The sequence below is a fragment of the Nipponia nippon genome, unplaced genomic scaffold (assembly GCF_047370975.1).
Source record: "Nipponia nippon isolate SJK-2023a ecotype South Korea unplaced genomic scaffold, ASM4737097v1 scaffold_3, whole genome shotgun sequence".
Lineage (NCBI taxonomy): Eukaryota > Metazoa > Chordata > Aves > Pelecaniformes > Threskiornithidae > Nipponia > Nipponia nippon.
In genome coordinates, this window is record NW_028262347.1 from 110,794,101 (window position 1) to 110,819,365 (window position 25,265).

The following is a 25,265-nucleotide window of genomic DNA, read 5'->3' on the forward strand; positions in this document are numbered from 1 at the left end:
CGGATAACCCAGCTCCCCGGATAACCCAGCTTCCCCAGCCCCATTGACCCCGGCGCAGGCTGCCCAGCCCCCTGGAGCCAAACACCGCTCTTTGCTGGCTTTTATTGACATGGACAAGTCTCGGCTGGATCCTGCTCCTTGGAGCTGAGTCCAGTCCCTGGTCCCTGCCCGGTGCCGTCACGCGGGGACCTCCATCTCCCCCTGTGGCTGCTCCTTGGTCTCCAGCGCCTGGCGTGTGTCCACCTGCCACTGCTGCACCAGGTCCGTCGGGGTCTTGCCAGCCTGCAAGAGCGGGCAGAGAGAGGCTGGGGCTGGGGTGGTGTGATGTGGTGGGGCAGCAAATGGCCCCAGTGCCAGCCCCCCTGCTCACCTGGTTCTTGGCCATCATGTCGGCCCCGTGCAGGATCAGCATTTTGATGATCTTGTAGCGGCTGAGCCGCGTGGCATCATGCAGCGCCGTGTCGCCTTCCTGTGAGAGATGCAGCCTGGCTAGGGATCGTGGTCCAGCTCTGGGGACAGGGACGCCCTGCCCATCCCTGGCACTGCTTCCCGGCTCCCCACACACCCATCTCCCCACGAGGACAAGGGGGACGGTGCCCACCCCAGCCCTGGCTGTGGCTGCCAGCACCCTGGGGCAGGGATCTGTGTGTGTCCAGACGTGGCCTGCTGCAGGTGCTGGGAGACCCTGGAGGGGTCACCCAATGGAGAGGGGATCAGTGTTGCCCCCCCAGTGCTGACTGCGGGCTGTAGCACTCACTCTGTCTGGGGAGTTGATGTCCACCCCGCAGTGGATGAGGTGCTCCACGATGTCGGGGTGCCCAGTCCGGGTAGCCACGTGGAGGGGGGTGCTGAGCAGCTTGAGAGGGGAGGAAGTGGACACCAGAGGGGATCAGCACCCACCCCTGCTAACCCAACACAGGGTCAGCCCTGGCCCCCAGGGCATGCACATGCCCCTGGGCTCTGCCCTGCACACCTTGTCCTTCAGGTTGAGGTCTGCCCCACGGTCCTGCAGCAGCTTGACGGCATCCAGGTGCCCACCCCGGCAGGCCCAGTGCACGGCGGTGCAGTCCAGCTGGGCGCATAGAGCCACGTCATGGCGGGGAAAACCCTCACCCCATGTTCGTCCCCTGCCCCAGCCGGTCCCTATGCCCAGGCTGAGCCGGCAGAACCCTGCCCACGGCCACCTTGGCAGTGGGGGCAGCACTGCCCCTCTGCGGGGACCCCAACCCTGCCATTGCTCTGGCTGTGCCGTGCCCAGAGGCTCAGACCAGCATGGAGCCAGCGGCAGGATCCAGCCTCACCCGGTCCCTGAAGTCCACGGTGGCCCCGCTGTCCAGCAGCTTCTGCAGGATGTCCATGTGTCCCTCCAGTGAGGAGCGGTGCAGGGCCGTGCGGTGGAACTAGAGGGATGAGGCGCCGTGTTGGTGGACGGATCCATCCCCCCCCGGCCCAGCCCAGCCGTACCCCCAGCCCTGTCCTGGGGGTCCCAGCCCCTGCCAGCAGGCATGGTGGGGTATGGCAGCAGGGCACAGGCAGGGCGGCCAGCAGCCGTGGGGGACAATACCTCATCACATGTGTCAGGGGAGCCACCATCTGCCAGAAACTTCTCGATGACACGCATCTTGCCCTGGACAGCAGCTCGCAGGAAGGTCTCCGGCTCCACAGGACCTTCCTGGTGGTGGGACAGGCTCAGGGCTGGGGCATCGCAGGGGTGCAGGAGAGGGAACAACACGGGGGGGCCCCCTGTCCTGCTTCCCCAGGGAGGTCCCTGGCTGGCAGGGTGACCCAGGGCTGGCCCATGGGGGCTCCAGCCCCTGTCCCAGCAGTCCCCCTCCTGCACCCCAGGACCCCCTGACGTACGATCTCCAGGGGCTCTGGTGGCGGGGGGGGCTCAGGGGTGGCCGCCCGCTCCTCCCGGCGCTGCCGGCGCAGCTTGCGGAGCTCAATCAGGCGCTGGATGCTCCCCACATCGATGATCTCCCGCCGCAGGTCCACCGAGCTCTTCCGCACCCGCTCCTGGCCCTGGGGGGGGGACATGCAGCACCCCGTTCACCTTCTCTGCACCCAGTGACCCCATAGCCCCCCTGCACCCTGACCCACCTCACCTTGACGGCCTCAAGGCCCCGGTTCCTGGGGCCACGGCGTTTCTCCTCCTCCAGCTCGGGCGTGCTCATCCGCTCCACGGCTGGCGGCTCCCGCGCACCATCCTCTTTGAGTCGCTGCGTGGGCACGGGGGGGCTGCATGGTCCCAGCCGGGCACAGAGCAGCCCTGCTGCCTCCATCCCCAGCCTGACGGTGGAGGTGGCTCTGGGCACAGCTCACAGCTCGCTGCTGAGTTCTCTGGGATGCCTGGCAGCCCTTGGGCTTGTGCTTGCCCGCTTGCCCTGCTCAGCAAGCTGGGCACCTGTCTGCTGCTCAGCAAGAGCTCCCAGGTTGGGAACCTGATGGCCCTGAGAGCCCTTGGCCACCTTGCTGCATCGCCCAAGATGGCAGGGTCGGTGCCAGCTGCCTCACATCTGGGGCCCTAAGGATGAGCACAGCACACAGCAGGTCGCTGCCACATCCCCCTGCCCTACGGACCCACCTTCTCCTCCTCCTCCTCTTCTGCCAGCTTCTGCTCGATGAGCTCCTTGGCCCTTTCCACGTCCAGCTCCATGTCTGCCTGTGGTGCACAGCCCCGTGCAGGATGTGGCCTCTCCTCCTCCTCGCCACCACGGGCAGGGAGTGCCCGACTCTGGCTCCCCGTGCTGTCGGCGGCTCCGCTGGCCGCGGGGCTTTATGCCGCCGGCCCCTCCGTTCCATGGCCCAAGGGCACCAACAGCTGTGACTGCTCCACATGACTGGGGCAGCTTTGCCATGAGCTCACCCTCCTGCTTTCTGGTGGCCCTGGCTCACCTCCCTGGCCCCACACCCTCTTAAAGAGACCCACCACCCCCATCACGGGCTGCCCGGGACCCCCATGCTGGGTACGGGGAGCTGAAGTGTGCACAGCCTGCAGCAGCCGGTCCAGAAAGGCTCGGCAGAGTGCGGGCGTGGTTTGAGGTCACCCCGTGGGTTCTGTGCCTGTGCCGCCCACCCTGGGCAGCCAGGATGCTCCCCATGGCTTCCATCACCCCATCCCCAGGCAACCAGATGCTGCAGCACCCACCAGCATCACCTGAGGCTCCCTGGTGCCCGAGGGGTGCTGTCCACCCCAAAGGCAGGCAATGGGGCCCCTCCAAACCTCTCTGCCAGCAGCAGGCAGCACGTGATGCCAGGAGTCGCAACCCCTCTGTGCCGCTTTGGAGGATGACCTCAGGTGCAGAGCGTCTCGAGCAGCCCTGCCAGGGGCCCGTGGCTGCCTGGCCTCCTCTGCCATGCACGGGCAGCCTGGCAGCGGGACCAGCAGGCAGAGCCGGCAGCTATTCCCGGCAGCGGGGACATTGTTCAGCCCCCCTGGGCTTTGCTCTCCCGCTTTGTAAGATGAGGCCGGCACTGCCCTGTGCCGGGACAGTTAATGCGCTGGGCACCGGCCCCCAGCACAGGACTTGGGGGAAGGACAGATGGGGACACGTCACTGTCGCCCTCCTGGACAGTTCCCCAGGTCACCCTTGTGTGCCCTGTCCCATGGGTGCCGCAGCCTATGGCTGCAAAAAGGCACCCAGACAAGCAATGGTGGCCATGAAGGCTGTCCTGGGACCGTCCCCTTCCATGGGCTGTCCTGCCTGGCCCCAGGGCAGACACAGACTGAAACCTCCGGAGGGGAGCACCGGGAAAGGGAGGCAGTGGCTCCACGCCAGCAAGCAGCCAGGATGGCAATGGGACGATGGTGGCAGTGTTGGGCAAGGGTGTAGGCAGGTAAGGAGCCAGGGCTGGCGGGACAGGGTCAGGGTGGCACCAGGGAGCTGAGCTGGGGTGCCAGGGCTCTCCGTGGCCACCCTGTGCCCATCCTGACATGGGAGCGGATGTAGGACAGGCACAGGGACCCCCCGTGACTGCAGGTGACAGTTCCCCCAGCCTGCCCCAGGGACAGAGGAAGGATGAAAAGGCTTTATTGATAAATACAGACTATGTACAGAGGGGAGACATCTCTACCCAGCCCAGCATCCCAGGGCCTCCTGGCCAGAGGGAGCCAGAGCCCAGTGGGTCATGGCCTCTCCCTGCCGGCACAGCCCAGCAGCAGGGCCCTGGCTGCTCTGACCACCCCAGAGACATTTGGTCTCAAACCTCCTGCAGCAAACGTGGCACATGCCCACGTTCCAGCCAAGAGGGGCCACCGCGGTGGCACAGCCCCATGCAGACCTTCCTGGGGGATCACCCGGGTGGGGGACAGCCTTGGAGGAGCAGGGGCTGCCCTGGCTCCAGCAGAGCTGGGACACAGCATAGGGCATCCCCAGAGGTGCCACTGCCGCCCAGCCCGCTGCCCTCTCCTCGTAACGAGTCAGGGTGGCTCAGTTCCTGGGTGGCAGGGGCTGGTTGACGATCACTTGCACAACAAAATCCTTCTGGATCTTGGTCTCCTGCAGCCGTGTGCGGTCAGTGAGCAGCTTGCCTGAGAAGAACCAGCGCTGCCAGGCCAGGTCGATGCCCTCCTGCGCCTGCAGCTGCTTCTTCAACTGCCCAATGGTGTCACCCATGCTGGCGTTGAGCCTCAGGTCCTTGCCGGTGGAGAGCCGCACCTTGAGGGCAAACTCCCGCCGGGTGTTGGGCAGGGGCTCAGTCGTCTCCGCTGTCTCCTCCTCACTCCGCTCCAGGATCAGGTTGACGGGAGGTGCCAGGCAGTAGACAGGCAGCTGGTACCGGTTGCCCAGCTCGTCGTAGCACTCCGTCAGGGACCCTGGGGACAGCAGGGTGAGATGCTGTGGGTGGGCATCCCCATGGATCCCCGAATGGGGATGGGGCCACCCCAGGCAGCAGGGCAGAGCCCATCGTGCCTCCCTTGGCTGGGCTGAGCTGCGTGGATGGCAGGTGGGAACCCCTCTTCTCTCCTCTCCAACCCGGGACCCTGATGTGCTTGGATGTGGGGCACTCAGCACCCACCCCACCCGCACCCCCAGTGCCGTCCCTCACCGTGGGGCAGGGTGATGCTGGCTCCGTCAAGGATGGCCTGGGCCAGGCTGTGGTCATTGGCCTCCACGGCATAGGCAGCTGCCTTCAGGGCATCCCAGATCTCCTTGCGGCCCTCAAAGGCGGGTGCCGTGTCCCAAAACTCGTCCCGCTTGCTGCGCAGCTGCCCGTCCGTCATGGGGTAGTCGCTCTTCCACTTGGGACGCTCCTTCTTCAGGGGCTCATTGCGGCCTGGGGAGGGGGGAAATGCTCAGCCAAAGGACGGGGCTTCCCCTTGGGCCCTGAGCCCCCCACCTCCCCATCCCCACAGGTTCCTGGGGACCCCTCGCACCATGCACAGCAGTGTCCGAGGGACCGCCCTGCCCAGCACAGGACAGTCTCCAACGCAGCCAGGGGGAACTCAGCTAAAGCTAGCCCTGCCCAAGGTTCCACTGCCCCATAGCAGCTGCCCCCGCCAGTGACATCCTTTGCCCCCAGGAGGGACAAGGACTCTTGCCCCCATGCTAGGGGGACCAGCCCCTGCCCTGTGGGGTGGCCGTGGTGCCTTGGGGCCCTTTGAGGCAGAGCAGTATTTATAGCTTGGGGAATTAGCCAGGAAATAAGCCGGTGAGTCGGAGGGGAAGGGGATTACAGGGGCTGAGCCGCAGCTCTGGCAGGGGGGGACTGGACTTCTCCATCCTCTCTGCCCACCCCAGGGTGGCAGGGACCAGCTCCATACAAGACAGCAGGCACACAGCATCCAGGGCATCAGGGGGGCAGAGGGCATTACCAGGGTGGAGGGCTGCCAGCCTGCAGTAGCCCCAGCAATGGGCTGAACTGAGCAAGAAACAGTCCGCATTCACATCCCCAGGCACCCCCAGCAGCCAACAGTGCCTGGGGCACAGCGGCAGGGGTCTGGGCCACCCCCCATGCTAGCCCCACACCGCCCTGCCCTCCCTACACCAGGCTGCAGTCCTGTGGGAACAGCCCCATCCTGTCAGCCCCACGGCTGGGCCAGAAGCGTGGGGCAGGAAGGAGCTGCTGTCACTCCCAGCTGAGCAGGGGACAATGAGTGACAACAGCTCCTTCCTGCCTCCCCTCTCCCTGGGGCGGCCAGCTGGCACCCTTCCTGTGGGGACGGGACGTGGGGGATGTGGAGCCCCAGCCAGGCAGGAAGGATGCCTGTGCCTGCAGTGACCACCGCCAGCTGCGGGCTGAGCCACGTCTCCCAGGCAGCTTTTCCTGGGCAAGCATGCGGTGGCACAAGGCACTACATGACCTTTTTTCTGTGCCAGTCCTGTCCCACCCCATCCAAGATCACTGGAGCCGGCACAGCACCTGCCTTCCCAGCAAGCACCCAGGCCAGAGCTGGACACAACATGTGGCACCCGCCCTGTGAGCCCCCCATGGGGCACAGGAGCTCAGCTACCCCAGGGCTGGATGCTGAGCATCCCTCATGGGCAGCATCCTGCCTGCACCCGCATCCTCAGAGGAGCGAGGGCAGCCGGCTGCAGCCAGCGCTGCCGATTCAGCAGTCATGGTGCTGGGCAGGAGCGATTTGCAGCACTGCAGGACAGAGCAAGGTCGGAGGCGGCACCTGCCCCGGGAAGGTGGCAGAGCAGCGGTCACGGCCAGTCTGAAGCACACGGCCGGGACCATGTCTCCACACTGCTGCGACCACCAAGCCAGGGCATGTGTCTTTACAGCCAGGACCATCATGCACAGTGGGACTCCCAGCTGGCACTGTCCCCCCAGCTTCGCTCACGGCAAAGGGAAGAGGCTGGCCCAGGCGAGGCAGCAGGATCAGAGCTGCGGGGCCTGCCTGCAGCCGCCCCACGCGGGCAGGCGTGCCCGGCAGCCTTGCCCAGGTAGGCAGGGGCTAAGCTTTGTCTATTTATTGCTGCCGCCCAGCCGGGCCCTGCAGACTAATCACCTCCTGCCACTCTATTCCTGGCCCCTTATGCAACCCTCCGCCCCTGCCTGCCACGGCAGCACCGCCGGACAGGTCCGGCCGCTCGCTGCACCTGGACTTGAGCCAACAGGATCTGGCCGGCAGCCTGCCTGCCTGCCTCCTGCCCCATGCCTGCAGTGCCCTGCCTGTGGCTGGCCCCCCGCCCCAGTGCCCCGGTGAGGGGACCCCCAGGCAGGAGGCTGTGCCCTGGAGGCTCCCGTACTCCAGGGCTCACTCCCCGCCTGGCTGGAGCCCTGGGGAGAGCCAGGCAGCCCCAGCCGGCAGGTCCTGGAGGCTGGCTTGGCCCCGGAGGAGATGCCAGCCAGATGGCATGCAACATCGCTTCCAGCGGTGATGGCTGGTCCCCTCCTGGGCCAGGCAGGGTTGGGATGCTGCATGCCATCGGCATCCCCTGCTCCTCCTGCTGTGGCAACCTGGCCACCCCACAGACAACACAGTCACCTGCTGCGGGGAGCCCTGGCAGGACCCCTCTGCAGGTGGTCGCAGCGAGCCCCAGCCAGGGCAGGAGCCAGCCAGGTAGGTGGGCTGCTTACCAGGGCCCCCGCGGCAGCAGAGGCGGGCAGGCAGAGCACCCCTCCCCACCGACGGCAGGTCCTCGCGTGCTGGGACCTGCCAGCCCGGGGCAGTGTCCCCGTACTGCGGGTGAGGGCAGCTGCAGCCTTGCTTCATCCTCCACTACCTGCTGAGTGGCTCCCACGGGCTGGTGGCACCACGCAAGCAAGGGCAGGAGCCCGCCTCGGGAAGGGACACGCTGCAAGAAAGTGGCAGCAGCTGCCAGGGGCACCAGGAGGGAACTGTGACCCATCCCAGGAGAGCCTGGCAGGGAGTAAGTAGCGGTGATGGAGACACAGGCTTTGCAGCCAGCTGTTGCCTGGCACAGGAGGGGAGCACACGGATCCAGACATTGCGATCTGACCCCTCCAGCCACAGCAGCCCCGAGTTACGAGGCAATGGTCCCACACCCTGAACTGGGCGAACAGTTGCCCGGGGATCCTAGGACTCACTGACACCTGCAAGAAGGCACCTGAGCCCCTGGGAGACCAGAGCGTGCTGGGGCAGGGGGCTGCGGCCCCAGGGGGAGCAGGGCTGCCAGCTCCACAGGGGGCCATCACCCCAACCCGGGCTAGCAGGGCCTCCCCGGGGCAGGCTGGCACACCTGGAGCCCCGCACGGTGCAGACGGCTCCCCACGGGCAGCGGGCACAGCCGGACCCGGCATCCCGCACATGTTGCCGGAGCGGCAGGCAGCATCCCACGGGAAAACCTCCTTCCCTCCCACCCACATCCCAGCTGCGGGCGAGGGCCGGGGCGCCGGTGCCCGGGCACAGCCTTCCTGCTCCTCCTCTCCCGCCGCCTACCTCCGCTCCGCCATAAACACGGTAATTACCGGCTGCGATTGCACTGACCGGGGAGGCGGGCGAGGGGAAGGCGGGCGTGATTCACCCCACCGGCCCATGTCCCCTCCGCCAGCAGGTAGCCGTGCCCATCCCCGTGGCCTCCGGGACCCTCCGGGGCAGCATCCCGGGGAGGTGCCAGTAACTCCGGGGAGACGCGGGGCTCCACCAGCCCCCCCGCCCCGCGCCACCGCTCCCTGCCCGCCCCGCAGCCCGGTCGCCGGCACCTCCCGAGACCCCGGGAGCACGGGCAGCACCGACCCGGGGCAGGCGGGGCGCGGGCAGAGCACCGGGCAGTTTACAGGACGCGTGGCGCCGGGGGACACCGCACCGGCGCCGCCGAGCCCAAACCGGGGCCACCCGCCAGCCCCCCCGGGACACCCCCCCGCGCCAGCACCCGGTGCCCCGCCAGTGTCCCCGCCGCCCCCAGGGGTGCACGGGACCCCCCCGGTGCCCGCGATCCCGGGGGTGCCCAGGCGGGACGGCCCCGGCCCCGCTCACCTGCTCGCTTGCGGGGGTTCCCGGCGGCGGGCCGCTCCCGGCGCTGCCGCCCCACGCAGCCGCCCATGGCGGGGCTCAACGGTGGCGGCGCTCGGCATGGGGCCGGGCCGGCTCCGTGCAGCCGCACCGCCCGGCTCTGAACGCCGGGGCCGCCCCGCCGCCGGAGACACCCCCCGCCGCGCCCCGCCCCCCCCAGGTGCGCATGTGACCACCGGCACCGGCACCGGCACCGGCACCGCCCACGTGTGCGCGCCCGCTCCCGCGCCCGCTCCCGCTCCCGCTCCCGCAGCGCGTTTGTCCCCTCCGCCCCGCCGTACCGCGTCGTTCTCCCCCGGGGGCGGGGGGGTGGTGAGGAGGGGGCGCTCCCGCTGCGCGCATGCGCACGCTGGCACCGCCCGCGGCGTGGGGGCCTGGCGCATGCGCAGTGCGGGAGGGCCGGCGGCCGCTGCCCGGGGCGCGGGTGTCATGGCGGCGGCCGGGGCCGGGGCCGGGGCCGGGGCAGGAGGTGCGGCGCTCGCCGCCTCTGTCCAGGACTTCGTGGCCGGGCAGCAGGACGGCCGCGCCGCGGAGGTGGCGGCAGGTACCGGGTGGGCGCGGCTGCGGGGCGGGGCCGGGCGTGGGCACGGCTGGGGGGCGGTGAGGGAGCGGGGTGGGATTTGAGGTGAGCGTGGGGCTGCGGGGCAGGCCGTGGGGCTGTGGGGTAGGGCTGAGGGTGCAGGATGGGGCTGGGCACGGCGGGGCGTGGGACAGCGTGGCCGTGGGGCTGGGGCATGAGGCTGCGGCGTGGGGCACGGCTGTGGGGGAACGGGTAGGGCCTGCAGCTGCGAGCTGGGCCTTGCAAGGGGGGTTGAGGGCTAGGGGCTGTGGGGCAGGAGTTGGGGTGAGGGGCTGTAGGCGCCAGGCAGTGGATGGCGTGGGTAGACGCAGGGCTGTTGAGAGCTGGGGTGAAGGCAGAGTCGAGGGGTCTGTGGGGTGGGTCGGGGTTTTGGAGGGCTGGGATTGAAGGTGTTGGGCCAGGGGCTGGCCTGGAGCAGGGAATAGGGCTTCGGGGTGGGGGATGTGGCATGGGATGTGTGAAATAGCAGGAGCACGAGGCTGCGGGCCCTGGCACGCCCTGGTTTGGGGTGCAGTGGGAGCTGCTGTGGGTGGTACTGGGTATGACTGGCTGGGGGGTGGCCATGGCTGGGCAGCAGAGAAGGTGACAGCGGGAAGGGAGCTCCTGGCCTTGCCGAGGTGCTGTGGGAGATGACTGATGCCCTGGCTTCGCTGGCTTCTGCTTCTGGGGCCCAGGCTCTGACTGCCCTCGCTGTGGTTTCTCCTCCTTTCCTGGCAGGGCTTGAGGCATTTGGTTTCCTTGGATAATTTGTCTTTCTGCTTGGAGCAGCGATTTGGTGACTCTGTTACTTTAGGGAATGTGCAGCTTCAGGAACGTGGCTTTTTAAGGATAAGACAGCACATTTGCGTTTCTAGGCAGTGGCTTCAGCGTGTTTTGGAAAGGAGTTGAGAGAGCAGAGAAGGACTGCGTAGGCTACATTACACAGAGGGGTAGCTTACAGACCTTACCCAAGGCTGATGGATTGTGAACTGATCCGTGGTATCTTGGTGATGAGATGAGCTGGCAAAACGGGAAGATAACCTGGTGGTCTGTGTAATGCAGAGTGAAGAAAATGCCAAGGAAATTTGGAGGAATTCACTAAGCTATGTGACATTCAAGATACTGCCAAAGAGTTGCACAAAGCCTCTGACATATTTGGGATGGAGCGGGGAAGATAACCTTACAACTACTGTTGTCACCTATGGTCATGTTACAGAAGTGCCCGCAGAAAGCTTTGTCTCTTCGAAGATGTACAAAAAGCCGCCCCTGTCCCCCCTCCCCCGTTCTCGTCAGCCATATGGCACTTGTGACAAACCTACCTTGAAAGCGAGGGAGCCAGCAAGTGTCCTTTGGCCCCTCTGACCTTGTATAGGACTGCACATCAGAAAGTATTAAATTGCATCATGTATCCTTGAGCAGAAGGGGAGTTTTTTTCTGACCTTGTGGCCATTGTGCAATTGTTGGAAGAAACACGTTGAGCTTCTCCCGACTGTTGCTGAGTATTAAATTGAGAGTAACTTGGCAAGTGGAAGAAAGGCCTGGGTGCTGTCACAGGCAGCTTGCGCTGCACGGGTCAGTGGGTGGCAGAAGGAGGCTGAACTCTTTTTTTATTAGAAGATGGGGAGAGAAGGATACTGCTGTTACAGAAATCCATCACACGCTCCCTGTGAATGCTGTGCTCACGTTTTGAGGGTGTGGGGGAGACAAGAATGGAAGGCGTGCGGAAGTGATTAATGTCCAGAAGGACACTGCATGAAAGAGGGCAAGAGGTGTCGGGAAAGGGAGCAGATTGATTCCGAGTAATAATGCAGCAAAGGGTAAATGGCTTGCTTCTGTTTAGCCTCTTGGACTACAGGAACACCAGAACAGGAAGGCAGCCCCTCCTGGTAAAGGGAGTGCTGGGATTCAAGGTGCGTAATTCACCTTGGGAACTTGCTGCTGCCAGATGTGGAGGCAGAAGTTTCACAGGCTCGCCACTGCGCCTGCCGTGCTGATGAGGCAGGCCCAATTATAGCTGTGCTTGCACTTAAGCTGTGGCCTGCGTGACTCTGCCTGCGAGCAGGAGGCAGCGTTCGCAGGTTGCGCTGTCGGGGCTGGTGTGGTCGCTCCACGCGAGGCGAAGCTGGTTGCACCCCCAGGTCCCTGAGAACAGAGTGAGTTCTCTCGCCGTCACCGGGCGAAGGGGCTGCTAACCGCAGGGGTCATCAACAGCTGGTTGTGGTTTGATCGGCTCTTTCCTGCTGATTAGGAAACCAGCAGCTTTGTGTAGATGCTGCTTTCGGTTTCTGAAAACACAGAGAGGCACAGTGCTTGGCTGTGGAGACAGTATTTGTCTCGGACCTTCTCCACAGTGTTTCAGAGGCATGAGGGCTTTTTGTGAGCTTGCAGAGCTGGATGTTGGTTGGGATGCTGGCTGTGAAGGGGCCATACGATGCCGGTGCACAGCACCCGCCTGCTGTTGCATTGTTGTTCTTCTGCAAGAAATTTTGCCAGCACCTTACGGGCTGTTGCTCAGGGCACCCCCTGTTCAGTCTGTGCCTGTCAACTTCTGCCCCTCAGTCCAGGCTCCCTCTCCCTGCTGTGCCAAGTGGGATTGGAAGCTCTGTCTCTGGAGCCAGGGCTGCCTGCTGTCAGAAAACAGTCATCCCTTCTCCCATCCCCAGAGAGCCCTCTCTGATGAACAGTGTGACTTAATACTGGAATTAACTGCTTAGGAAGAGCCAGTAAATGCTTGCAACAGCAGAAGACACTAGCTGAGACCAGGCCTGGGAAAGCCCGGACTGAAACCTTTAGGCTTCTGAAGGGGTGGGTGCCTTGTCAGTTGTGTAGGCAAGACTTCAGCAGGGCAGAGGGATGAACAGGGCCCTCCAGAGTGCCCAGAAGTGCTCCTCGGCAAAAACAGTGAGGCTCGGTGACTGGAAGGTGCTTTTTTTTGTGGAGGAAAGCTGTTTTGTCTAGGTGGAGAGTGAGGGGTGCTGCTTATTTCCCAGCAATGTCCCTTGCCACCTGAGCTACAGGTTGGAGGGCTGAAGGTAAGGCAGTCCCTGGCCTCTCACCCCATGTCTGACCACAGGGCACGCACAGAGCTTTCCTACTGGGAAGGCGTCACGTTGGCAGTGGGTGGCGGGAGTGGAGAACCTGCCCTTTTGCCAAGGCTCTTGTAGGATGCAGCAGGTCCTTACCAAAGCCTGCCGAGGAGTGACTCTTCCCCCAGTTGAGTTGCAAGAATATTGAGGCAGGAGGTGAGTGAGGCAACCTGGCGGGGTGTCTGAGTCAGAGCTGGAAATAGACTCCAGGAGTCCCAACGCTTTGCCTTCCTCTGACCACAAAGCTGCCTTTCTCCCTGCCCTCCATCTTGGAGGGCGTTTGTGCAGGTCTTGCTCAGCGTAGCGTGGAGGTGACAGAGCCAAGGTTGGAAGCTGGGTGATCGCTAGTGTCTGGGCTGTTTGCTCAGACAGTTCTCCCTCAGGAAGCACCTGGGGAGCTGCTCTCTGTCTCCTCCTGGCTTGCTCACATTAGAGAAGTGGTTTTTGGCGTCTCAGCAAAGTGAAGCACAGCAAGGCTGCTTCTCTTGGGAGCCACATGTTGGTCACAGACGCAGCCAGGCTGCAGGGAGAGAGTAGAGGCAAAGTGCAGGCAAGTTCACCCCTTGCTGCCTGCTCTCAGCTCTGATTCAGTCGAGGCAGCTCTCGGTCCCAGACGTGTTTGCAGGCAGGGCTGGAGGCAGCTCCACCAGCTGAGTGCATGCTGCTCCTTCGGTGCTTAAGTGAGGTGTCGGCACCCAGCCAGCCTTTCCCGCTGTGGTGCCGGGGCCCTTCCCAGCATCTGTCTCAAGCGCCGTACCTGACTGACGGTCTGGGAGTCTCTTTGGTTCACTCTCTTTACCTCCTTTCTCCAGGGGTGAAAGATGGAAGCTGGACTGTGCTGCAGCTTGTGGAAGCCCTGGGGTAAGAAAAGCCTTATACATGTTATACGTTATGTAAGGGCCTTGCAGGGGAGATTCCCGCAAGGAGGAACAGTGAGAAGGAAAAGTGTGCATGCTTGTCCAGGACGAGCTAGCTTCAGTGGTGGTAGACACAGCACAGCATGCAGGCCTGCACGGATGTTGTCTGCTCACAGCACAGGGCCCAAGCGGTGCTTTGCCCTCCCAGGCTTGGAAGCTGTTTGGGGAAGAGCAAGGCCGGAGCAGCTCTTGGTGCTCTCCCAGGACTGAGGAGAGGTGTTGTGGCAGGCAGTGAGCCGCAGGGCACTTCTCAGTTGGGACTGTCGCCAGCAGGAGCTGCCTGAGCAGAGAGCTGTGCGTCACCATGTCACAAGTTGGCTGGCACTCAGCTTTTGCTTCTGTCTCCAAGCTGTCACGGCCTGGGACTCGTGGAGGCTCCTTTCTCCCAAGCTAGGGGCTGGGTTTGCCTTGTTGTAGGAGGCTTTCCCCTTTTTTGGCCCTTGTGATCTTGGGAGCCTGAGTTTCAGGTGCAAGAGCAATTTCTTTGGTCTGACTTGAGAACTTGGATTTCTTGCTGCGTGGCTTTGGGGCCGGGTGCATGCATGCAGCATAGGCAGGGGAAGAGGAGTCTGCTCCCACCCTGCCAGCAAGTCAGGCAGGACTGGGCCACCACCCCCCTGCCCAGAGAGCGGCACCTCTTTGTTTTTATAATGTGTCTGCTCAGGATGTGCTTCCTGCTTGGGTGGCCCTGCTCACAACAGGCCTCTGGGGCTTTCTCCCCTCTTGGGCTAGGTCTTGCCTGGAGAACACAGATCCTCGGACGCGAGGGCGAGGCATCCAGCTGCTGTCACAAGTTCTGCTCCAGTGTTACTCCCTGCTCCAGGAAAAGGAAGGTAAGGGCTGCTGTGGGCCCTTGAGTGGCTGCTGGCAGGCTGGGGGCAAAGCCTGTGCTGCTCGAGCGTCTGTCCTGCAGTTGGCAAAGGGATTGATTTTCCACCGTGACAACCTTGTACGTGTCTCTCAAGAGTCAAAGCCCAAGGAGGGCACGGGGCCTCACGCTGCAGCGTTTTTGCCAACCTCACCACACAATTCGGGTCCCTCCCTGAACACGCCAAAGCCCTGGCGCTGCAGCTGGTGCCCCCGGCAGTGTGTGGGTGTTGCACACCCAGGCGTGCTCAGCGCCACGTGGGATGGCTTGGAGACACATCTGCATGTCAAAATCCTTGGGTGATGATTCAGTGCAGGAAAACCATCCTTCCCAAAACGAGTCACGCTGCAGCCTTGTGGCCTGCCCAGGTTAACTCTGGGGGAACCCTGGGGCCATGAGAGGAGGGGAGGTCAGCATAAGGATGAGAGTGGAGTGGAGGACCAGAGTGGGGAGAGGAAGATGCCCTATTCGAGGAGGCAAGGAGAAGGTTTGGCTGTGTTAAATGCCCCATAGCAACTGGCTGGCAGCAGGGGAAGCCTGTAAGTGTTGCCAGACTTTGACTTGGACTGGGGGCCTTGCTGATGGGTAGCCAGCAGGCTGGCAAGGCAGGGGGGCCCAGCTAGTAAGTGAGGTGGAGGAAGGGAAGGATGGAAGTAAAAGGTGCTTAGTCCTTGGTGTTTGGCTCTTTAAGTTTCAGACTGGTGCCAGGCAAGGCCAAGAGCAGCTGTGCACAGAGAGTACGGACAGACTAGCTACTGGTGTAGCTGGAGTCGGGTGCGATATGGGGACTGGGGTGCTCTGCAGGGACAGCTGGGGGTGGGGGGGTTTCAGTGGGGAGGTCTGGCAGACCCAGGGCAGCTGGGTGAGGGGAGCGAGCTGGGTTAGAGCCAGGTCACCAGGAGCTCTGGAGAAGGGTGGGCAGAGCCTGCTTCCTGGGAGGGGACAGGCAGCTGCTGTGACACCCCCAGCCGGCCCTGTCTCCCTTCCTGTCCCTCCTCACGCAGTTCATTTCTCAAGCGCTGCGTCAGGCTGCCTCCTGGGGGAGTGAGTTTCTGCAGCAGCTGTGGGCGCAGGATGCTGCTAGCCGGCTCTTCCAGTCTGCTTCCTGCTGCCACTCCCCAGGGCTGGGGAGTGCAGGCGCCCGTGGCCGTGACTCAGGGGCCGGGAACGTGTTGTGGAGCCAGCGCAGGGAAGCCAGAGCTCCTGCTCCAGCTCTGTGCCCCACCCCACAACATCCTCCAGCCTCGGCTGAGCAGGCATCTGCCGCTTTGCTGCTGGTGTCTGCACCCACGTGTCTGGACAGGCCAAGGCAAACGCCTCTTGGGTAGCTCCAGCACCTCTGCAGCAGCCAGAGGTGGGTGCTGCCCTGCTGCGGGCAGACGTGGGTTGCTCACAGCGGGAGGGTGAAGGTGTTGGAGCCAGGTGGGCGCACCCAACAGTAGCAGTTAATCCCATTCACCAGTGCAAGATATGCTTGCTGTTCCTCTGGCAGCTGCTTTTGGCAGAGCTGGGGCTGGTGCCCGGCAGCTGCATCTCCTGGGACTAATGCACATCGGTGTCTGTTTCTGACAGTGCTGCATCTGGTCCTGTTCTATGAGAATCGGCTGCAAGATCATCACCTTGTGATCCCCTCGGTGCTCCAGGGACTCCGAGCGCTGGTGAGCTCGCGCCCCGCAGCACCAGGATGTGCTCCAGAGTGGTGCTGGGGAGGTGCAACACCTGGGTACAGGTTGGAGCAGCACATCAAGCTGGGCCCAGCTGGGCTGTCAGCTCTTGCTCAGTGGCATTGCCCTGTCTCCTCAGTGCTCCTGCTGTGCCCCTTGCAGAGGGGCAGGAGAGAGGAGACTGCCTTAATTTTCTGCCCCATGCTGGTATTGGGGCACGGGTTCCCTGGCCACCTTGAGGAGCAGCGTAGGTGATAGGTATCCTGCCCTGTCCTGTGGGGGTGGTGAGCTCTCCCCAGGGTAGGAGAGGATCCTGCAGATGGCTGCTGTACAGGAGGAGTTCTGTTTAATGTCTGCCATCATGGTTTTCTCTTCTTCCTTTTCTCTTTTCCTGTCCCCAGAGCATGTGTGAAGTGCTGTCCCCGGGGCTAGCGGTGTCTGTGCTCAAAGCTATCTTCCAGGAGGTACACGTGCAGGTGAGCAACGTGATTTCCCATCCTCTTGTCCCCCCTCTCCAGGTGTGTGGGGATGACTGAGTGCATTCAGTAGCAGTGCAGTGTAGCACATCCTTCAGCAGCAGTGCAGTGCTCCTGTGGAGCTTAGAGACAGTGCCTCACTGCAGAGCAAGAGGCAGACAACAGCTGAGGATCCCATTTGGCCCTTGTCCTCTCTTCTCTCAGCCATGGGGGAGTTATTTCCTTTGCTCTGTTCTCCAGGCTGTGTTTAAGTGCCCCCAGCCCCCAAATTCTCCTCCAATTTAAGACTGTTTATGCTAGCAGGGCCTTGGGCAGCATGTGTGGCCCTGGTGTGACTGTGATGGTGCATTCAAGCAGGGATGGACACAGTCATGTTCAGGTGCCATTGCACAGGCATGTGCGCACTTTGCATGTGGTAAATGGGATCTGCGTGCCAGGAAGCAGCAGCTGAGCTGCTGGGGGTCCTGCCTTCTTCTGAAGGGCATGCGCTGCCCCTGGGTGGTGGGTAGTGGTGTTGCCATGTGCAGAGGCTCGTTTTGATTGCTCTGCTCCTCCCTTCAGTCCCTGCTGCAGCTGGACCGCCACACAGTCTACAGCATCATCACCAATTTCATGGGCACCAGGGAGGAAGGTGAGGGGCAGATGCCAGAACTCTGGGGTTGTCCATGCTGGGAAAATGGCTCTCTTTCGCCTTCCCCGAGGGCTCTGTGGCTCTGCCTGGGGAGAGCTGGAAGGGCTGTGGGGCCAGGGAAGCTGGGCTGGTTTCATGCCATGTTGGTGAGGTCTGGTGTCCCGCACCTGCTCACGTTCCTTCTTTCTGCAGAGCTGAAGGGCCTGGGTGCTGACTTCACCTTCGGCTTTATCCAGGTGATGGATGGGGAGAAAGATCCCCGCAACCTGCTGGTGGCCTTCCAGATCGTGCATGATCTCATTACCAAGAACTACGCCCTGGGTGAGCCTGTGCCTGCCGTGCGGAGCTGATCAGGGAACATGTTGCTTTTCTTTGAGCTGTTGGAGGGATGGCCCTTGGGTCTGACTAGGGCTGAGGTTGTCCCTGACGTGCTTTAGGAGCTGCAGAGTCAGCTTGTCATGGGTGCTAGGTATGGCTGCTGTGCCTCTTTTGCCCAGCATCTCTGCTCACTCCCTCTCTCCTCTCCCTGCAGGTCCCTTTGTGGAGGAGCTGTTTGAAGTGACATCCTGCTACTTCCCCATTGATTTTACTCCAGTGAGTGAGTCTGCCCCATGCCACAGTCTATTCCTTCTGGTGTTTTCTCAGGGGCTCGTGTCCCCTCCAGGGAATGGGAGGAGAGGGTGGGCAAGAGTCTTGGCTGGGCAGTGTTGAGCTGCGAGCTGTCTTACCTAGGCTGACAGGCCGGTGCCAAGCTGGCTGCAGTGACCGATATCACTGCTGCCTTGCTGGAGATGAGGTGATGCAGCCTCAGCTGATGGCTGTGTTGGGAGGTTTCCTGACCGGTGGCCGGCTCTCTGTGCTTCCCTTCCAGCCCCCCAATGACCCTCATGGCATCCAGAGAGAAGACCTGATCCTGAGCCTCCGGGCTGTACTGGCCTCCACGCCCCAGTTTGCTGAGGTAGGAAGCTCCTAGGGGCGTCTTGAGCACCCCACTGTTCCCTGAGCATAGGCTGCATTTCCCAGTGCTGCAGCTCCCGCTGTGGCTCTGTGGGACGGGAACAACTGGGACCAGGAGCCTGCACTGGGCAGCCCTGCCTTGTGCTGGGGCTGGGCATGGGGAGGGTGCTGGTGCTGACACCCTGGGAAGGGGCTGCCTGTTGCAGGTATCCCTCCACCTCTGCCCTCCTGACAGAGGCTGAGTTTGCGGCCCTGCAGGGCCATGGACGAGGTGGTGCAAAGGTAGGCTGAGTCTAAGTGCCTCTCTTTGCAGTTCCTGCTCCCTCTGCTCATTGAGAAGATGGACTCAGACCTGCAAAGTGCCAAGCTTGACTCCCTGCAGACTCTGGTAAGGAGGGATCCCCTACTCCCTTCAGCCCACAGCTGGCCTGTGGCAGCAGCAGCCAGCCACCTCTGAGCCCTTCTCCCTGCTAGCTGGAGACTCTCCTTTGCAGAGCCACGATTTCTAGGGTCCTAGTTTGGCTTGCATCACTATTTCCTCTTCTTCTCCCTTGAGTGGTTCGTGCAGTTCAGCATGAGCCTGCCAGGATGGACAGTGTCCCTGCTCTGTGTCCTCCCAGTACTTGCTTCTCTCTGATGCTTTCTCCTGGCTCCCTCTTGCAGACTGCCTGCTGTGCCATCTACGGGCAGAAGGAGCTGCAGGAATTCCTCCCCAGCCTCTGGTCATCCCTGCGCAGGGAGGTGAGTACCACAGGGCCCCTTACAAATGCTCCACCACAGTTGGGCTTCTGCTGAGCAGGAGTTCACAGCCAGACCAGGCGGGCCCCATATCTCTCAGCAGCCCTCACCTTGGACAGGCCTAGCTGGAAAGTGGGGGGACAGGCCAGCCCTATCAGCGTGTCCCTGGGGCTTGCATGTGCCACACTGCATGTTCAAAGCACGTGGGAAGTGAGGTGGGAGCCTGCGCCCTTCAGCCTGTGTTGGGAGTGTGAAGCCTGCGATTGGGGTCAGCACGGAGCTTAGCTCATCCTACGGCCTCTCCTGCAGGTGTTCCAGACAGCAAGCGAGAAGGTCGAGGCGGAGTGCCTGGCCGCGCTGCACGCCCTCTCTGCCTGCCTCTCCCGCTCTGTGCTCAGCTCTGACACCGAGGACCTGCTGGATTCCTTCCTCAGCAGCATCCTGCAAGGTAGCCAGCAGAGACCCACCCTGCCCCGAGCAGCCAGGCCTGCAAGCATCCTCCGAGCTAGAGACCTGCCCTCCTGTTCTCTTTGAAGCCTCTTTCTTCTCTGTCTAGCTCTCGCAGCCACTGTTGGTTTCTCCAAGGGAATTGGCTGCAGGAAGGGAGGAGAAGGGGGCACAGTAGGAAATGCCTATTGGATTTAGTTGCTTTCCTCTCTGCTGGGACTGGGGCGTCCAAGGCTGTGCTGTGCGCTTGGAGCTGGGGGAAGCAGCTCTGTTAGGGAGGCTGTGTGGCAGCTCAGAGCTGCGCCGCGCCAGCACGTCCGAGCCCAGATATCAGCTGCGTCCCTGCACGCGAGGCGGAGGAGCTCTGCCGGTGCAGCTGATGGCCAGCCTATCTCAGATTGCAGGCACCATCTGTGCGAGCCCGACATGAAGCTGGTGTGGCCAAGTGCCAAACTCCTGCAGGCAGCAGCGGGTGCCTCCCTTCGTGCCTACCACCGTGTCACCCGCAGTGTCCTGCCCCTGCTGCTGGAGCAGTACACCAAGCACCCACAGGTGAGGGGCACCCCGGGCTCTGCGGTCACAGGCAGCACGGCTGAGTGCATCCGCTGGCTCGGCAGGGCTTGTGGGAGCAGGGTCTCAAAGTGCATTTCCTTCCCTGGCTGCGGGTGGGCACCCTCTGGCCTCACAGCACTGGGCTGAAGCATAGCTGTGTCCCAGCAGTGATGGTCATCTAGGTTATGCCTTTGTGTCCCTGCAGAGCAGCCAGAGGAGGACAATCTTGGAATTGCTGCTGGGCTTCCTGGAGTTGCAGCAGAAGTGGGGACATGTGGAAGAAGGTGAGGCTGGCTGGTCCCTCTGGAGGCGCCCGTGTCTCAGAGGGCTGCTGACAGAGAAGGAAGGCTCACTGACCTGGGTGGCTGTATGTGCAACCCCCTGCCACATCCCAGGGACCCTGCATGGTTGGGTGTCAACCGGCAGGGCTCCAGAAAGGGTCTGTCACCGTGGTGGTGGCTGTGTGGTGACAGCCAGATGCAGGCAGTGACTCCATGCCTCTCTCTCCAGATGAGAGCACCCTGCTGTCGCTCCAAGCCCCGGTTTGCTCTGTGGTGTTCTCGGCACTGACGGATCCCAGTGTGCAGCTGCAGCTGGTCGGGATCAGGGCACTGACTGTCCTGGGCTCCCTGCAAGGTTGGTGCCTCGTTTCCCTTGGGGAGGCAGGGGGAGGTGTCACCCTGTTCTGGGAGACACCGTGCCACGTGGCTGCTGGGACGTCCTTGCCTGCTGCCTGTAGGTGCACAGGAGCAGTGGCGGCACTTCCTACGCAGGCCATGAGCTCCAGGGACACCTGGTCTCTCTCTTGCCTATTTGTGCTGGGCACCTCGTATCTCTGGCGTTTGGCATGCTGCTGCGTTGCGGCTAGCCTGGACAAAGGGGAAGGATGCTGGTCAGAACACCGGCATCTTTGCCTTTGGCTGAGGACAGGATTCCTCTACGACTCTTGTTGCAGGCTTCCTGACTCCCTCTGACCTGGAGCTGGTTGTGGATCACCTCATCCGTCTCGCTCTGCATGAGGAGGATTCCCAGAGCAGGTGAGGGGCAGGCTGGCACCACTGCAGTCACCCATGCTCTGGGGAGAGGAACAAAGCCTGGCTTTGCTGCAGAGAGGGACTGTAGTCTGGGGGCAGGCACAGGAGCTGTCTGAACTAAAAGACCATGTTGGTGTAAGAGCAAAGGGATAAACCAGGTGATTTCTGGGCTGGAAATTAGAAAGTCTGGGCCTGTTGAAGTAGGGGACTCTGCTCTGCCTGCCAGTAGGGTGAAAAAGGCAGATTGCTGGGAAATAGGTTTCTGGAGGCATCTTCTGGCCCAGATCTTTGCAGCTGGCGTACGCGCAGCCCAGGGCTGGCAGTGCTCACATCACCCCTCCTGCTCTCTTTCCCCGCTGGCAGCGAAGCAGCAATGGAGGCAGCCGGATCTCTGGCCCCCATCTATCCAAAGGTTTTCTCTGGACGCATGGTACCCAGGCTTGAAGAGGAGCTGCAGTCAGGTAGGGCTGGTGGCCCTGGGAAGGGAGTGATGTCTGGTTTTGGGGTGAAGCCTGTCCCATCCCCATTTGGCTCCTACCAGGCAGCAGGGCTGTGCCACATGGCGTAGGTCGGTGGCTCTCCTTGGGGGATTCCCAGCACAGGCACTGAGGTGCTGGCACAGGGACGGCCATGCCTGGTCCTGGCAACCAGCCTGCGCGGCCGGGATCACCCTTGCGGTGAGGAGCTGCCCAGCCACGGGGCAGGCAGAGCGCCTTGGGCCTGGCAGGGGCTCGTTCTGCTGTGCTGCTTCACCCCATCCACCCCGGCAGGGTCTGGGCCCTGAACGCCCCTGGGTGAGGGGGGCCTGGGGTCACCCCAGCACCCCTCTGAGCTGTGTTTTCTCTTCAGAGCGGGAGGAGGAGAGCTCCCGCGACCACTGCTCCCTGCGGCAGCGCTGCCTGCAGGCCCTGGCAGCCGTGTCCATCCACACCAGCATCGTGAGGGAGACAGTCCCTGTCCTGCTGCAGCATCTCCGGAAGGTGCAGAAAGGTAACGCAGCCCACGACAGGCGGCTCCACGGAGCATGTCTGGGCAGGAGCTGCCTCCGTTACCAGGGATGGCTGGGAGAGAGTGGGGATGGCAGTGGGGCGAGGAGCCCAGGGCTGGGCTGTGAGTCCCACCGGTGGAGAGGGAGTAGGGAGGGCTGTATCACACTGGGATCCCGGGGGAGATCAGGGCAGTGGGCGCTGCAGTTGTTTGATGTGACAGTGACTGTGCCCTGCAGGGAATGAGGCCAGGAGCGCCCAGGACGTGGTCTCTGTGTGCCAGAGCCTGCACCGCGTGGCCCTGCAGTGCCAGCAGGACGCGGAGGGCTGCTGGTACTACCACCAGACAGTGGTGCCCTGCCTGCTGGCCATGGTCGTGCAGGCTGCCATGCAAGGTAGGTGCGGGGCTGGGGCGGGAGCGGGGAGAGCAGGCAGTTCCCCGGGCTCTCTGGGGTCCCTGATCCTGCAGCCAGCGCTGCTGCTGCCGCCCTCCGGCAACCGCGGGCACTGCGGGCCCCGCTGCCCCCCTGCCAGGGCCAGAGCAGCCCTGTCCCACGGCGGGCGTGGGTCAGGGGGCTGTGCCTGCCTCCTCCCCTGGGCAGCGGGCTCCAGCGTGTCCCTTTCCTCCCGCTGCCTGCAGAGAGCACCCGCCCGCTGCTGGGCAAGGCGCTGCTGGAGGAAGAGGTGCTGGCTGCCATGGTCCCGGTCATCAGTGCTGCCACCACTCACCTGAGCCCTGAGTGAGTGATGCTGGGGCGGGACGGTGGGCGCTCCATGATGGCAAGGGGGCAGGCTGCGTCCCGCCTGCTCCTGGGAGACCCCGCGCCTCCCGGGAGGTACCCCGGAGCTCTCTGGTGACCCTCCCGGAGCAGCACATTGCGATGTCTCCTTTCTCCTAGGCTGGCTGCCCAGAGTGTGTCTCACGTGGTGCCCCTCTTCCTGGACGGAGAGGTCTCCTTCCTGCCCCAGAACAGTTTTCCCTGCTCCTTCCAGCCCTTCGAGGTGTGTTGGGTGCTTGGGGCTGGGGTGCCGAAACAGAGGCAGGGAATGAGGATGTCGGCACAGGCCTGGCAGCAAGGACTGTGATGACATGGGTGCTGTTCTTCCCCCGCAGGACGGGGAGTGCTTGGAGGCACAGAGACGGCTGGTTGTTCTCCTCATGGCCTTTGTCTGCTCCTTGCCCCGCAACGTAAGTCGGTGGGGAGCAGGGTGGAGAAGGGGCCCTGACCGAGCGCCTTCCTGCCCGGGTCCACAGCAAGCTCCACAGGCAGAAGAAGGGAGCAGCTGCGGCCCTGGGCTGCAACACGCTCCTTGTCTCTTCCAGGTGGCAATTCCTCAGCAGGAACGGCTGCTCCGGGAGCTGCTGGCGCTGAGTTGCTCCTGCAACTGCCCCTTCACGGCCACCACAGCTGCCAAGTGCTTCGCGGGGCTGGTGAACAAGCACCCGGCGGGTAAGGGGGCCAGGCAGGACGCCGTGGGACTCTGCCCGCTGCTGGCACAGGAACGGCTCATCCTGTCCCTTCTGTGTCCCCAGGGCAGCAGCTGGATGAGATCCTGCAGCTCGCAGTGAACAGGATGGAGCCCGGCCTTGCGGAGGGGCCCCGCCGAGCACAGGCCCTCACCCTGCTGCTCTGGGTAAGGCCTGCCCTGGGTGCAGGAGGGGAGAGCGCCAGGGAGGGCCGGCCCGGCGCTGACTCTGCTCTGCCCACACAGGTGACCAAAGCCCTGGTGCTGCGCTACCACCCCCTGAGCTCCCGCCTGACGGACAAGGTAAGCGGCGGAGGGGCTGGCTGATGTCCGAGGAGCCTGCCCGCTCCCCCCGCGGCTGGCTGGGACCCCCCAGCCGCAGGGTGCCCTGTCTCAGGGCTCTCTCCCTCGCAGCTGCTGGGCCTGCTGGCCGATGCAGAGCTGGGCCCTGCCGTGGCCGACGGCTTCTCCCTGCTCATGGCCGAGTCCCCGGATGTGCTGCACAAGGGCTGCCACGCCGACGTGCGCATCATGTTCCGCCAGCGCTTCTTCACCGACAACGTCCCCAAGCTGGTGCAGGGCTTCCACGGGGCTGGCCCCGGTGAGCGGCCACCCCCGGCCCGGCCTTTCCACCCCGTGACCCCTTACCCAGGGGACCTGAGCCGGCGTCCCCTCCTCCGCCCGGCTGCCTGTAACCATCTCTGCTCTCCACAGACGTGAAGGCCAATTACCTGAAGGGCCTGTCCCATGTGCTCAACCACCTCCCCAAGCCCGTGCTGGTGACGGAGCTGCCCACGGTGAGAGCCAGCCTTGATGGGCGGGATCACGGCAGCGCAGAGTGCGTGGCTGGGAGTTACTCATGTCTCCTGTGTCCTCCCCACCCGCAGCTGCTTTCCCTCCTGCTTGAGGCTTTGTCCTGCTCGGACCGCGTGGTGCAGCTCTCCACGCTGAGCTGCCTCCAGCCGCTGTTGCTCGAAGCTCCCCAGATCATGAGCCTGCACGTCGACACACTGGTCACCAAGTTCCTCAGCCTCACCTCCAGCCCCACCATGGTGCGTGTGCCCCCGCCTCCCCCTGCCACAGGCCCCCTCCTCCGCCCTTCCCGCTGCCCTCACCCCTGTCTGTCTGTCTGTTCCAGGCTGTCCGCATCGCTGCCCTGCGCTGTGCCCACGCACTTACCAGCCTGCCCATAACAGCGGTAAGTGTCCCTGCAGCGGCCTGCGTGTAGAGGGGCAGGGGGGTCCCAAACCTCCTCCTGGGAGGCAGCTGGCACCCAGCTCTCTCTCTGAGACCCCTTTCTGTCCCACAGCTGCTCCCGTACAAGGCCCGAGTTATCCGGGCGCTGGCCAAGCCCTTGGATGACAAGAAGAGGCTGGTGCGGAAGGAGGCGGTGGCAGCACGGGGGGAATGGTGAGTGTGTGTGGAGCTGCTGGGGCGCTGGCGTGTTGGGGACGTGGCTGATGGCACTATCTCTGTCCCCACAGGTTCCTGCTGGGGAGCCCGGGCAGGTGAGCACCCGGCATCCCCTCCCTGTGCCAACTGACAATCTGACCGGGCCCCCGCTCACCTGCCAAGCCATCCAACCGATGCCACGGACCCTCAGAGCCCGGTGCTGCCCCGGGAGCCGGGGCTGGAGCATGGGGGCCGGCAGACAGCTCCCCTTACTGCGGCACCTTCCTGGCACCCCCGCCCTCTTCCTGGCACCCGCCGGAGGGAAGGAGCTGTGCCGCTCGTGGCTTGCCCAGCCTCTGCTGCAGCCAGGGACAGTGACAGACAGACTCGCCACGCGTGGGTGGAGAGGGCAGGCCTGTGCACACGCGTACGGTGTGTGGCAACCCACATGCCAGAGGAATAAATATATCTGTTTTGGTAATGCTGCGGGGGTCTCCGTGCAGCCCGCGCTGGGACTCCAGTGCCCTTCCAGATGCTGAGTTGGTGCTCTGGTGCTGCTGGTTAC

General features: G+C 63.5%; 3 protein-coding genes across 6 annotated transcripts; 1 reads left to right on the forward strand and 2 right to left on the reverse strand.

Moving 5' to 3' along the window:
• Window positions 1–95: 95 nt before the first annotated feature.
• Window positions 96–3,872, reverse strand: ANKRD2 (ankyrin repeat domain 2). Of its 2 annotated transcripts, XM_009465162.2 has the most exons (9): window positions 2,585–3,872; window positions 2,106–2,219; window positions 1,861–2,022; window positions 1,565–1,672; window positions 1,302–1,400; window positions 974–1,072; window positions 758–856; window positions 371–469; window positions 96–282 (listed from the first exon to the last, which is right to left on the reverse strand). In XM_009465162.2, exons 1-9 carry the CDS (start codon window positions 2,654–2,656, stop codon window positions 178–180), a joined length of 957 nt encoding a protein of 318 aa, XP_009463437.1. In that variant the 5' UTR covers window positions 2,657–3,872; the 3' UTR covers window positions 96–177. The 2 variants fall into 2 exon arrangements, with proteins under 2 accessions (XP_009463437.1, XP_087623233.1); XM_087767107.1 differs by lacking the exons at window positions 758–856; window positions 2,585–3,872 and having other exon boundaries at window positions 2,106–2,566.
• Window positions 3,873–4,014: 142 nt separating this feature from the next.
• On the reverse strand, window positions 4,015–9,304 carry UBTD1 (ubiquitin domain containing 1). Of its 2 annotated transcripts, none has more exons than XM_087767110.1 (3): window positions 9,208–9,304; window positions 5,050–5,277; window positions 4,015–4,816 (listed from the first exon to the last, which is right to left on the reverse strand). In XM_087767110.1, the coding sequence occupies exons 1-3, from the start codon at window positions 9,266–9,268 to the stop codon at window positions 4,431–4,433; spliced, it is 675 nt and encodes a 224-aa protein (XP_087623236.1). In that variant the 5' UTR covers window positions 9,269–9,304; the 3' UTR covers window positions 4,015–4,430. The 2 variants fall into 2 exon arrangements, with proteins under 2 accessions (XP_087623236.1, XP_087623235.1); XM_087767109.1 differs by lacking the exon at window positions 9,208–9,304 and adding an exon at window positions 8,891–9,085.
• Window positions 9,305–9,337: 33 nt separating this feature from the next.
• Window positions 9,338–25,181, forward strand: MMS19 (MMS19 cytosolic iron-sulfur assembly component). Of its 2 annotated transcripts, XM_087767097.1 has the most exons (31): window positions 9,338–9,470; window positions 13,384–13,432; window positions 14,221–14,321; window positions 15,929–16,014; window positions 16,422–16,496; window positions 17,058–17,127; window positions 17,320–17,448; window positions 17,660–17,721; window positions 17,999–18,085; window positions 18,398–18,472; window positions 18,748–18,825; window positions 19,132–19,270; window positions 19,667–19,821; window positions 20,027–20,105; window positions 20,332–20,457; window positions 20,777–20,858; window positions 21,219–21,316; window positions 21,705–21,845; window positions 22,081–22,236; window positions 22,482–22,581; window positions 22,741–22,843; window positions 22,956–23,030; window positions 23,166–23,292; window positions 23,376–23,476; window positions 23,555–23,611; window positions 23,723–23,909; window positions 24,023–24,105; window positions 24,196–24,360; window positions 24,447–24,506; window positions 24,618–24,718; window positions 24,793–25,181. In XM_087767097.1, the coding sequence occupies exons 1-31, from the start codon at window positions 9,356–9,358 to the stop codon at window positions 24,818–24,820; spliced, it is 3,090 nt and encodes a 1,029-aa protein (XP_087623223.1). In that variant the 5' UTR covers window positions 9,338–9,355; the 3' UTR covers window positions 24,821–25,181. The 2 variants fall into 2 exon arrangements, with proteins under 2 accessions (XP_087623223.1, XP_087623224.1); XM_087767098.1 differs by lacking the exon at window positions 13,384–13,432 and having other exon boundaries at window positions 9,347–9,470.
• Window positions 25,182–25,265: the final 84 nt, after the last annotated feature.

Coding starts and splice junctions, on each gene's coding strand:
- UBTD1 (XM_087767109.1), bottom strand. CDS start 8,957: ATGGGCGGCTGCGTGGGGCGGCAGCGCCGGGAGCGGCCCGCCGCCGGG. Junction 5,278..8,890: donor GAACCCCCGCAAGCGAGCAG/GTGAGCGGGGCC, acceptor CCCCCTCCCCAG/GCCGCAATGAGCCCCTGAAG. Junction 4,817..5,049: donor CAGCATCACCCTGCCCCACG/GTGAGGGACGGC, acceptor TGCTGTCCCCAG/GGTCCCTGACGGAGTGCTAC.
- ANKRD2 (XM_009465162.2), bottom strand. CDS start 2,656: ATGGAGCTGGACGTGGAAAGGGCCAAGGAGCTCATCGAGCAGAAGCTG. Junction 1,073..1,301: donor CCGTGGACTTCAGGGACCGG/GTGAGGCTGGAT, acceptor CTATGCGCCCAG/CTGGACTGCACCGCCGTGCA. Junction 470..757: donor ACATCAACTCCCCAGACAGA/GTGAGTGCTACA, acceptor CATCTCTCACAG/GAAGGCGACACGGCGCTGCA.
- MMS19 (XM_087767097.1), top strand. CDS start 9,356: ATGGCGGCGGCCGGGGCCGGGGCCGGGGCCGGGGCAGGAGGTGCGGCG. Junction 23,293..23,375: donor GGTGAACAAGCACCCGGCGG/GTAAGGGGGCCA, acceptor CTGTGTCCCCAG/GGCAGCAGCTGGATGAGATC. Junction 23,477..23,554: donor CCCTCACCCTGCTGCTCTGG/GTAAGGCCTGCC, acceptor CTGCCCACACAG/GTGACCAAAGCCCTGGTGCT.